Source organism: Haemaphysalis longicornis, unplaced genomic scaffold (genome assembly GCF_048455015.1).
Source record: "Haemaphysalis longicornis isolate Haplotype H1 unplaced genomic scaffold, Haemaphysalis longicornis Haplotype H1 scaffold_1, whole genome shotgun sequence".
Lineage (NCBI taxonomy): Eukaryota > Metazoa > Arthropoda > Arachnida > Ixodida > Ixodidae > Haemaphysalis > Haemaphysalis longicornis.
In genome coordinates, this window is record NW_027526203.1 from 159514434 (window position 1) to 159526875 (window position 12442).

Below are 12442 nucleotides of genomic sequence, written 5' to 3' on the forward strand. Positions count from 1 at the left end.
AGCATGGGACACCCACGGGCAGACGGTAGCGAGAGGCGGTCTGCGCAGGTGGCCAGCAGGCATCTTGGGGGTTGTCGCCGGCCAACCATTCGCTGTATTGCTCCCGTAGACGATCCTTGAAAGGCTTAATCAGCACCACGTCCAGCGGTTGCAGGGTGGAGGTCATGCCCCCCCGGAATGATCGTGAGGTCAGTCCTTCCGTCGCGAAGCGCCTCCTTCACAGCCGCGGTTAGGTGCCCGCGAAACGCGTCCAGCACCAGCATGCTTGGACGCCTCAAAAGTGCACCCGGTCGTCGGTTCCACATTGTCTGTATCAAATCTAGCATAAGGTCTGTGTCCATGTAGCCTTTTTCGTTTACAGGGACGACGACGCCTGGCAGGAAGGCCTCCTTAGGCAAAGTCTTCCTTTTAAAAATAATAAAAGGAGGCAGCTTTCTGCCATCTGACGTACACCCCAGCATGATGGTAAAACATGAATGTTCGCTTCCCGTCGAAAGCAGCTTCACTTGTTTCGCCCTGCGCTCGCAAACAGTTGTGGGCGACGGCATGTCGCATATACCGTATAATGCGGAATATAGGTCGAGATTTTTTACAGAAAAATGTGCCGAAAAGTCACCCCTCGACCTATATTGCAGTCACTGGCAGTTGTCATGTGGCGACCGGGCAGCCCATTGAGCCCATCCACACCGCAAGGGCACCATCGCCACCACCATCAATCGTATGTGACGCCATCTTTTTTTGTTGCTTCTCTCACTGTCGGCGATTGAAACCGTGCTATTTTCTTCTTGCTCAAAATGAGTTTAGGCACTTGGTGCGAGTTCACAGCAGCATTTAAAAGAAAAGTTGGGGGTTTTCCAAGGCCAATGACGTGTCCGCCTTGCGCCAGTTCGGAAGCACCAAAAGAAGTATTGCTAGCGGCGTTAGCTGAAGGGGCAGCTCTGGGTATGCAACGCTCGGAAGGCATCATTTCATGGGCGCTGCTCTGTGCAGCTGTGCTGCTCTACAAAAGGGGCAAATTTTGTCCGCTAGCGTCGTGCGATGTCTCTACAAATGGATACCCCAAGATGTTTGCTGATCGCCTGCACAGACTGGCTGTCGCTCCGGTCTGCACACGAGTGTCCCATGCTTTGCCCTCGCTTCACGATGACATTGTCTTGCGAGTGTTTAAGAAGTGCCTGGACTGCACCCAAGACGACCTGCTGTGTGGACGACAGCGAGCCAGAAGCAGTCGTCCGACGATACTTCAGACAGTTTTAAATGAGTAATCTGAGACGAAACAAGTTATAGTCTCAATAAAAACATGATTGTTACCTAATTATTTTTTTGGCATTTTTCGGCTACAAGGTAAGGGGGTCGACCTATATTCCGCCTCGACCTATATTCCGCATTATACGGTAGTCGTGGTCTCGGCGGAGACTGATGATGAAGTGTTGAAAGCTGGCTAGCTTCTTGTCATACTCTTCAGGGAGCTTTTGACAAATCGATGTCCTTCGGCAAAGGGCAAAGCCCACCCGCCGCATGAAGCGACGGACCCAAGATGCGGAGCCCTTGAACTGCTCCCTAGAGAGTCCGGCCTGGCGAGCATCTACAGCCTTGCAGCGAATCACTTCGTCACTGGCAGAGACCTTTCACGATGCTCGCGCACAAACGCAGCCACCTTGTCCTCCAATTCCGGGTGCACAGCCCGGCGTCCACGGAACTAGGTCGTGCGACCATTGCAAGACGCGAGCTGGCCCTTCTGCTTACGCCAGTAACGAACACTTTTCTCGGTGACGCCGAACTCGCGCTGTGCCGCCATGTTGCCATTGGCTTTGGCATACTCTATCGCCTTTCTTTTGAACACTGCGGTGAATTGGCGGCGAGCTCCTTTTAGCGAGCGCAAAATAGTACACACACGTTTACCGACATAGAGCAAAGCGTGAAGGAAACAAAAGAAGATGGCGGCGGCGTGTTCAATTGATGGCGGTGGCGATGGTGCCTAAGCGGTTTGACTGGCTCCATGGGCTGCCCCGGGTTGCCAGATGATAACTGACATGTCAGTGAAGGGAATATAAGTTGAGGGGTGACTTCTCGGCAATTTTTTTCGGAAAAAGCCTCGACCTATATTCCGACTTATACGGTACCAGTGCATCAATTCCCTCTTTGCTGAAAAATAACTTGTGCACAAGGACACTTAGCATTCTGGGTTCATACAACATACTGTCACTAACACAGAATTTTTTCTTCTGCCCCAGAATAATTGTTCCAAGCTGCAGTCCCAATTTGCAACTGCAAAAATTTATGTTGACGGCAAATTTTCACGAAGACTGGGATTTTACCCAATTCACAAACTTTGGTAGGACAAACATTTGGTGATAATTGCGTTTTACCAATAATAGTATTTCGTAAAAAAAAAAACATGAATGTATCATGACTGACAGTAGCAGTACGACCAGCTAACATTCTCTTTTTTGCGAAATTGTTGACAGCAGTTGCCTGCAGTATGCCTGGAGATAAGCGCATATCGGCCATGCTCCCACGCAGCAGGAAGTGAGACAGGGGCCAAGATAACACTGTGCAGAAGTGGCCCTCACTCTGCACGATAACTGCGTCCATGCATTCTTCTGCCAATGCTCCCGGTAGGCAAGATTACTTCCTTTCAAAAGCAGCTGGGAGTTGCTTTCGCAGGTCCAATACTGTGCTGCTGCAGTCTTGCGAGAAGGCAATGCCACGCGACACTTGGGTGGCAGTTCACATGACATGTCTGCTCGAAATGGTGCACCCCCAGAGAATGCAATATTGGCGACCGCTTGGCTACACTGAAGCTGGGTGGAATGGTGTTCCAGTGTACCCAATGCGAGTTGAAAATTGTTCAGAGGCAAAGGCAACTCGCTAGAAGCGAGAACAAGAATCGTCGCATTACACGACAGTTTCTACGGTGTACCGGAACTCGGGTGTGCTGTTCTGTCGTGCGGCCAACAAAGAAGCACCCACCTCCTCGACCAGGTGCTCGGGCGGCAGCTGCTGGATGGCCGCCCAGTAGAGCGACTGCTCGCGCTGCTTGCTCGGCTGCGCCTCGGCCGTGTCCAGGCTGGGTGGCTCAGCCACCGGGCAGGCGGCCGAGTGGGCGGCAGCCACCAGGCCCAGGTTCTCCAGCCGGTTGTCCATGGTCACCCCGTTGCGGTGCACCACCAGGAAGCCAGGGGCCACCCCCCCATAGTGCCGCTCCCTGCAGGACAGGACACCCAGAGCGATTGCGGGGGTGGCCATGCACAGCTCTGCTCCTTAAGGGCCACCATTATGGTCCCCCTTCCTCCTCCAGACAGGCATCCCTTCCTTTTCGGGCACATTTACGCAGAGGGTACAGAGGGGCACTTTTGAACCCTTCGTGTATAAAATGTCCGCACACAAAATAAGTGATCAGAATCAAGACTACCCTTTCCCCAAGCTGAGCCATGCTTTGATCGAATGAGCACTCACAAACCGCAAGTTGCGCGTGTCTCTCCCCTTTTGAGCCTCAACTCGTGGTGTTTGTGCATGCAAGCAATACCTCCACTATTACAGTGGCACACGGTGAGAAATTAACTTGGACAAATTGGGCTCCTTTGAGACTTAGAAAGGGGTGTTCTTTCACGTGCCAAGCTTGCAATGAAGTGATTACAAACCCCACCAATCAATGGACACCCACTGCAGGAACCAAGGCTCCTCCGGGCCCTTCCAATTGGATTTATTCCTTGTCCCCAAACTTTCTCAACTGCCTCACCAAAGCCCCTAGTTCTCCAGCTCCCTTTGCTGCTCTTTGCACCCCTTGGAAGCCACACTCTTCCTTGCACCTTTTATCTGTTGAACATAGTTCCTATCAATGATGCATCCCAAAGCCTTCCTTTTCACAGCTCTTTGGGATGACACCAACTTCTGCATCCACCTTTTATGCTTTACAGCTTGTAACTGAAAATTTTATTCTGGAATAAAACCTAATTTTATCTTTTAAATAATTTCTTAACTGATCAAAATGCAAAAATAGAGCGAGGTTGCCCACACTGTCCTGAATGACTATTACAAACTCTGTTGCTTGGAAATTATACATCTTCAATTCTACCCTGTAATTCAAGCTACGTTAAACACGCCGCACTGCGGCTACAACAATGTGCAAGTTTCAAGATAACACCCCAACACTGAATAACAATTCTCAGACCATTGAAATGTTTGTGTCTCCACCGAAGACCTGTAAGATCCAATCCATTTGGCCTCCCTCAACTATGCAACGTCTTTAGCGTTCAGTCACATGCCCATAACAAAGGTTTCGAGGTAGCGACCACCAATGTTTCCTGTGCATGAACCAGCTAATTGCCCAACAGTGTTGAAATAGCTCAAAATGCTCATTAAACAACCCAGGCAAATTTGCGTCGACAAGCAGTGATCCGACAATTTTTTCTCACAGCAGGCAATGTAGTCTGGAGCTGGTGGCTGCATTTAAGCATTCGATGGGGAAGCGAAACCACACTAGTGAGTGCCTATTGCTGGGGCTGCAGGGCAATCAAGTCTTGCATATTTTCACCTTATGTAGTCTATATTACAATGCAAAAAAAAAACCCATGTAGTCACATGCACACTACAAATATGAATGCAGAAAGGCCGTTTCTGTTCCTCACAAAAGAAAGCAGCTACAGCACTAAACTTGGGCAACTAAGCACTTTCCTTGTGTTTCCAAGCAGTGCATGTGTGTGTTACCTGCAAGGGCATTAAGATCGCAGGCCAAGGTGCCGGACTTCTGAACGAGTTATTGGTGCACTGATTAAGGGCAATAAAACCACCGAGCAAGCAACCCTGCTATGCCCTCACACAGGAGAAAGAACAGTTAACAAAACACTGCGCAGTGTGGTCCCTATTTCATCGTAAGCCCGTCTACGCCCACAGCAGGGCAAAGACCTCTCCCATGGATCTCCAATTACATACCCCGATCCTGTGCTAACTGCGACCAATTTATCCCCGCAAACTTCTTTACCTCATCTGCCCATCTACCCTTCTGCCACCCCCTGCCACGCTTGCCTCCTCTAGCGATCCACAGCACTGTTACCCTTAATGACCAACAATACCCTTAATGACCTTAATGACAGTAATGACCTTGCTTTCGCCCCTGCCCCCAGCCATTTCTTCTTAATTTCTACTAATATGCCCTTAACACGCGCTTGTTCCCTGACCCACTTTACTCTCTCCTTTTCCCTTAATGTTACACCCATCATCTTTCTGTTCTGCTCCGTCCTGTCCCTATTAAGTATTTATAGATTACAAAAAAAATGGCCGTTTTGAGACATGCACTGAATTTTTTTCCCCCCCACAAACTTTTGGGCCCCAGTTGTAGGTTGTGTATTCACACGGTAAGGTGTGATTCGAGACTGTTGAGGGCTGCCCTACCAGGTAAAAATTGACACTCTTCTGTGCAGTGGAAGCCTGGGTGCATATTGCCATCAAGTGAATACAGTAAGAGATTTTTTACGCCAATTTTTTTGTTTCTCAGGGGCAACTTTTTTGTGCGGTTGCACTTTCGCGACGGCGAAATTCTTGCAAAAACAAACAGAAATCCTTCCCTGGTGATTTCATTTCTTGCGGGGTTTGACCAGAACCTCGAAAAGTTAACACATTCCTCTAAATCAAAGCAGGTAAAAAAAAAATGTTTACTTGTACTGCAGTTCATATGCAGCACCTAAAAGTACATCACTGCAAAAAAAAAAAAAAAAAACTATTGAGCTGAAGGTTTGCACATTTTCTGCTTAGTTTCGCACTTCTTCCTCCCCTTCAAACAGTTCCCCAGTATTACCATATTATGCACCCATTCTGCCACACCAGGTTAGACAGCCCGACAAAATAGCCATTCTAGTCTTTGCCTGAAACCATGAAAGAAAGAAAAAAAAAAAAAAAAACACCGCCTACACACTAACAGAAGAGAAAAAGGAGCCCATGTCTCCTTGGTGACCTCAACGCACCAGAGCAGTTCGTGGAGGTATTGGCCAGTGCTCTTGCTCTGGTTCATCTCGTAGGCATAGGCAAAGATCTGCGCACCGTTCCCATCCTTGTCCACTTCCACACGGGCCTGGAAGAACACACCAGAAAAACTTTCGATGAATGAAAAATACCGGGCAAACTTCCACAGCCACTGGCTGGGGCTAAGACACAGAAACAAGCTAGCTGGAGCACAGCTCCAATCTGGGTCCTAGCGCACAATGCTCCAGCTATGATGCACTGCAGTAATAAGCGGATAATATATAGCCAAGCATGTTTCTTGAGTGGTAGCAAACCACACAGTTGGCACGTAACCTGCCTCTGCCATAAACAAACGTGAAAGCAAGCTTAGGGTGTTGTCTGCCAATGATGGCTGTGTTTGTAGGTTCACGTCAGGCAAATAAATGTTCACAAATATATGTGCTTCTATGCCTCTATGTGCTAACTGAGCACTAGTTGCATTAAATCATGACGAACAATGCCCACCCAAATGTTAGCCGTAACACAACACTGGCCGCACAACAAGAGAAATAAAAAAATGTCCCCAATAAAAAGTACACAAGTCATAGAACAGCAACGCAAAACTTTTACCCTCAAGCTAATGCATTAAAATATTATACAGCTGTCATCCAAAGACTCCAGCAGTTTCAGAGAGAACAGCTGGACTAGAAAAAGTGTAAAGCATCTTTTTTTGTTTGCTTCTTATTGCCCTTGTCAAAACTGGGCCTTTCCACACATTTTCCGTAGGGCAATGCTCTCATGGGATGAAGCTCCACCCACCAATACCTCACACAATGCTCTTCAATTTTTTTCTTCTCTCCTGGTACACAGCGAGCTTCTTCGCTAACAGATGTCATGAGCCACACAGTAGGCCCAACTGAAACTAATCCCTTGCTTTTTGTAAAATTACACGCGAGGAGGCTGCTCATAGCTACAAAAGAAAATTAGGAAACTGTGCCCACCAAGCCCTTTGTAGCATAACACTCGTCGCCAATACCTTTGGAAAATTTCCACTTATCCCCCACACAAAATACATTTGATTGATGACCGCATGCAGCCCCAGCAAGTCACACTGTGATTCACCTCAAAGGAATACTCGTGGACCAGCGTGATGTCTCGTTCATCCAGCAGAGTGTACTTGATCTGTGCAGAGGGGGGAACACACGGAGAAACATTACTGCAGCCCTTGGCAGACAAAGGGAGCCCCATCACACCTGCAGTCACCTCACTTCCACATCGAAAAACAGGTGGCCCAAGGGCGGACATTGAACGCTGCTCGCTCGCAGCAGCTTCTTCGGCAAGCACACAACGCTGGGCTTCACGAATAAAGACAGAGGCACGCAGCTGTCGTGTTCAGAGTCAAATGGCAACATCCAGCGCTTTTCACGGACACTTCAGGAGGTGCCTGTCGTGGCTAGTCTTTTTAATGCGTAGCATTATCTGCCGAGTAGCCCCATAGCCAGGACAGTGTAACACCCTGCATTTCCCCAAAAATGAAGATTTGGCGAAATTTTCACCTGTAATCGTTATAATAGCTTAAATGGAGGTAATTGGTCAGAATTGTGAAAACCCAAAAATGAGAAAAATAGAAAAAACGGAAAATGGCGACCTGTGAAATGCCCTTCATTAACACAAAAGTGCACATTTGGCAGAAGTAACACCTGTGATCGTTATAGAAGCTAAGTGGACGTAATTAGTAGGACAAAATTTAGAAAAACCAAAAAATTTGGCCGTAAAGAACTCTAACTCTAGACAAGCAGCAGAAGAATGCTACGCATTAGTAGACAATTCTCTGAATTTCGGCAGATATTTTAGAGGAATTCAGCTCCATCAGCTTGGCGCCAGGCTTCAGTTTGAGCCACGATACGAAGCAGCAACTATAGGCTTTTAGCAAAAATATCGCAAGCACGGCGCAGCATTATGGTTAAGTATAAATGGCTTTAAAAATCCAGTCTTGGACAACAAAAACAACAAGCAGCCTTCGACCAGTCTAAACTACTTTCGCAGTATCAGAATTCAAATTTACGACATGAACAGACCGTGAGTGATAACACTGCCTGCAGGCGTTCCCTACTTGCCGACACCTGCTACGAACTGACCGCATTAGAAGCTTGCAATGGGAAGACCTAAGAAAAGGCCCGCACAAAAAGCATCATGCATCTCAAACAAAACTCCCAACTTGGGGAGTAAATCTATAAGCATCATTGTCTTCAAACGTGAGCCGGATTTCATGCACTGAACCTGTTCAATAGATCTCCCTGGTCTCCTAGCTTGGTGTTCTGTAACAGCTATTTTATTTGTTTTTGTTTTTTGCAGGCTCTCTGTCGCGTGGACAGTTCAGAAGCTTGGGATAATAGTTTTGGTGGCGATCAGTGGGGAATTAGCATCTGTGTGCATGCACCACCGTTATGCTTGCCAAATCGGGCCCCTTCATTGTGGAACAAGGCTTTCTTTCCGCACTAAGTGAGTGCATGCGACATTCGAATCACCCAGGCACAAAGTTCATCCAACGAAGCTCTACCTGACCTTGCAATTTATGTCAGGTGATAAGAATACAGATGCCACGACAAGAGTGTAGCTGTTCAGCAGGTCGCAGTGTAGCACAACACCCGCAAACCCCTCTCCACCGCATGCCCCTAACACTGCAAAACCACTGTTTAGATTTTTCCCAGCAAGCCCTGTTCCACATGGCATACCACTAACAGAGTGAACCCTGCAGAACTGTGTGCATGCAGGTGCAAACTTCACAAATGCTACGGGTAATGGCTTGCAGAGGAGGATGAGTGGACATGCCAATGAAAAGATGGGAAGTTATACATAGCCAACAGTGAGGAGGCCCATTTTGGTTTACATGTCGATTTCTATTACAGAGAGCAAAGACTCCAAACTGCGTTGGGGACTTCTTATTTATGGGAGCAAACTGGTGTTAAAGACATATTAGTAGAAATTAAGAAGAAGAAATGGACTTGGGCAGGGCATGTAATGCGAAGGCAAGATAACCGCTGGTCATTAAGGGTAACAGAGTGGATCCCTAGAGAAGGCAAGCGCTGCAGGGGGCGGCAGAAAGTTAGATGGGCAGATGAGATCAAGAAGTTTGCGGGGATAAATTGGTCACAGTTGGCACAGGACCGAGGTAATTGGAGAATAATGGGAGAGGCCTTTGCCCTGCAGTGGGCGTAGACAGGCTGGTGATGATGATGATGAATTACTGCATGCTGTACCGCTCCGCGATGTGTGGTGCAAGGTTGCCTGCATCCCCCTGCTTGAAGACCATGCTCATGTCATGTGGAAATGCATACTTTTAAGGCAACCTTCTCAAGAGACTTCATTGAAAGCTTGCAGATACTGCAGCAGCAGCAACAAGTACTCACAAAAACAAATACTTTGTTCTAACTTTTCGCGCAGCACTAAACTTGTGCATTCTTCAACTTGTGGAATTGGTAAGAATAAAGGGGGACTGTGAGCATTAGGGGTCTTTAAAGATGACATCATTTCTTGGGCTACCTACATGCAAAAATTTTGCTCTGTCACTTGATTCACCCACACACACAAAAAAAGAATGAATGCTTGAACACCAAGTTTATATAGGCAAGACCATTCCAAACCACTAATACACCTGCTACACTGGTGTTTCAAATGCAATAAAACCGATTCGACTCAAATGACGGGCTCCGAACGAACGCCATTTGGAATCCGCCATGCTCCATTACAATTTCAATGGCATTTGAAAGCTTCAAAAAAATCGCTCACCATGATGCATGGCACTGCTGCCGTCGAGTTCTGTTTTTCACACGGTAATGCAACAATGAAATTTAGCAGCAGTCTTTGGCAGTAAAAAGATATCAAATCATAAATAACACAAGTTTTGACACTGTTTTTGCTTAACTCTGATCGCAATCAAGTTGTTTTTAATACTTTTGGGTGCATGTTTTGAGCTGTCTGGCCCCACTGGTGCTGAGAGTATGGAATTATTACATCTTGATATCATGATTTAAGTGAATGGAAAGTAAACGAAGTCCCACAATAGTATGCCAGTAATGCATTTGATAATGCCAACATGAAACGATGTGTGCGAGAGGGCCTGAAACGGCCTTTGAGAGCCCCGATGGTCTCTCAGGCTGCTCATTCAACTCGTGTCAGTTGAGCCGAATACCATTCTAAAATCCACTGGAGCAGCACAACTTCGCATCCGAGTCAAATGGCATTCGGTTCGAAGGCATTCGAGACGCCAGTGTAGCAGGGGTATAAAACTGCTGCCAACACATGTCCACGTTATTCAAGCGAAGCTAGTATTAGCTGACTCGTGTCGTCGTCGGTGTTGCTGTTGGCACTGTGAGCAAAAACCCTCCTCGCCTGCAGCTGGCATCATGCGTGCCCGGGGCTGAGACTACACTTAGTCCGCATTTTTTTTTTACACAAGCGCAAAAAAAAAAAAAAGAATGGCAAGAAATTAGAGTCGGTAATCAAAAACCGGCCAGCACCATGGGACTGAGCTAACTGACTGAGGAAATAAAATTTGCATAAAAAAGGACCGAATTGAAAACAACAACAACAACAAAACAATTGGAAATTTGATGCACCTCCCGCCAGACTGCTTCCGCGTGCCTCGCGACAAAGACAGGCAAAACGAGCTGTAGGCAAACACATGCCAATGCACTCGTCTGCGCCACACCATTTGCAGAAAAAGGGTTGGGCTGTGGTCCATCAACGGTTGGGCATTTGGTTTGACGGGGATTTCACAAGGGATGGGTTTACGGTTTTACAGGGTTGGACGAACTTCGTGTGCAACCCTGTTCCCAGTAGCGGAAAGGGTTGTTTTTGTAGAACAAAGGAAACTTCAGGCATACTTGAGTCAGAATACAGGTCCATAACTGAGAGTACCAGCGTATTTTAATTAACACAACACACGTTGTATGGGTTTGTACTTATGTAATCAAAAAGAGAAAAGATGCATGTTTTCTAGCAGTTCTCCTGAATGTCAGCCATATATTTTATAACAGGCAATGAAATACCCCTTTGAATCCATGTTCAATGCATTTTCATGATGAGTGATACAGTATCACTCTGAAATGATAAAAAATGAATAGTAATCAATACCAAAAGCATTTAAATTTCAGACATTAGCCCCCATACCAAACCACTGTTGGCTGGCCACATACTGAGGGCACAGCAAATTTTACAGCCACCGCTTCAGGCACAAGACTTCCAAATGTAACTTTTCATGGAGCAGTAGTTGCATTAGAAGTCGCATTCACACTTGGGCACCAGTCGGAGGAGCTGCCAAGAACGTTACAGAACAATCCCTGGCCTTCTGCAAAAAGCCTCCAAATTCAGCGCGCACAGTGCGCTGGGGTCCATCCACGCTGCTCATTGGCCAGGTGAGAAGGGTGGGCAAGGTGACAACCGATCCCTAATTCTGCGTCTTGCCTGTTTTGCCACTGTATTAAAGGGACACCAAACCAATGCTGAGCATGTCATTTTAGTCGCAATGAAATTCGGTAATGACACCGCAATGCTCGACAAAATAGGGGGTCGAAGCGTGCGCAATGCAGAAAGGAGTGCGCTATCTCCTGTGCCGTATGGCAGGGAAGGAAAAGAAAGGGGTCACTGTGCTTGCGTGGGAGTCACCTCTGCACTACCGAGTACTACCTTCGACACCGTGGGACCGTTGCAGAAGAGACTGCTGGGGTGGTGGCAACAGGAGCATCGGACGTGCCTCGCAAGCGGCATGTCCAGCGGGAAAGGGGACGCCGCCGCCGCCGCGCGGGGCCGAGACAGCGGCGACCGCGGCGCGGGGCGAGGCTGGTGTGCTACGAATTCCGGAAGTCTGGCGGCGAAACGCGGGCGCAGAACTGGCGGTAACAAAAACCGGCGCGCCAGGGATCAAAGTGCCAGCCGCTGCCCACGCGGAGAAGAAGGAAGGGGGGGGGGGGGGGGGGGGGCACAAACACTGACGGACGAGCTATCCGCGGCAGAGGTCATCGTTTAATCCGGTCCGCACAGCACCGAACTGCTCCCCTTGTTCGCTTATCAGCGGTCGCCGGCTGCGGACCCCCGCGAGCACGATCGGCCGGCAACGCGCTGATAGCCTGACGGCGGCTGGCCGCTCTCCAGATAAGGAGGCTGCTCTCCGCAGAACGGCATTCGAAATTTAGGCCACGTGTATTTGTCTCGGTTAACGGTGGTCGGTACAGTAACAAGGAGGGGATTGTGCCAGTCGCCTGGGCAGGGAAGCCAGCGTCTTTTTTTTTTTTTTTTTTTTAAGAAACCAGCCAGCCAAGCGGAGAAATTGTGATGCTCTATGCTGCGCCCCTATCTGCGGGGTGCGAACGCAACAGCCAATCGTCACCTTCACGATACATTTATTGATTGATTGTAGGGTTTAACGCGCCGACGCAACGCAGGCGATGAGGCGCGCCGTAGTGGAGGGCTCCGGATTAATTTTGACCACCTGGGGATCTTT

At 48.1% G+C, this 12442-nt stretch overlaps 1 protein-coding gene across 2 annotated transcripts in view; it reads right to left on the reverse strand.

Moving 5' to 3' along the window:
- LOC144138506 (zinc finger MYND domain-containing protein 19-like) overlaps positions 1 to 12442 on the reverse strand; it is a 28773-nt gene that overhangs the window by 11860 nt on the left and 4471 nt on the right. The window contains exons 1-4 of one of the 2 annotated variants that reach the window (XM_077670836.1): positions 11629 to 11899; positions 7063 to 7122; positions 5964 to 6070; positions 2974 to 3208 (exon numbers count right to left, since the gene is read on the reverse strand). In XM_077670836.1, the coding sequence (XP_077526962.1) occupies positions 2974 to 3208; positions 5964 to 6070; positions 7063 to 7122; positions 11629 to 11709 (483 nt within the window). In that variant the 5' untranslated portion in view covers positions 11710 to 11899. Of the gene's footprint in view, positions 1 to 2973; positions 3209 to 5963; positions 6071 to 7062; positions 7123 to 11628; positions 11900 to 12442 lie in introns of those variants that run through there. The other variant, XM_077670826.1, reaches the window with a different exon arrangement.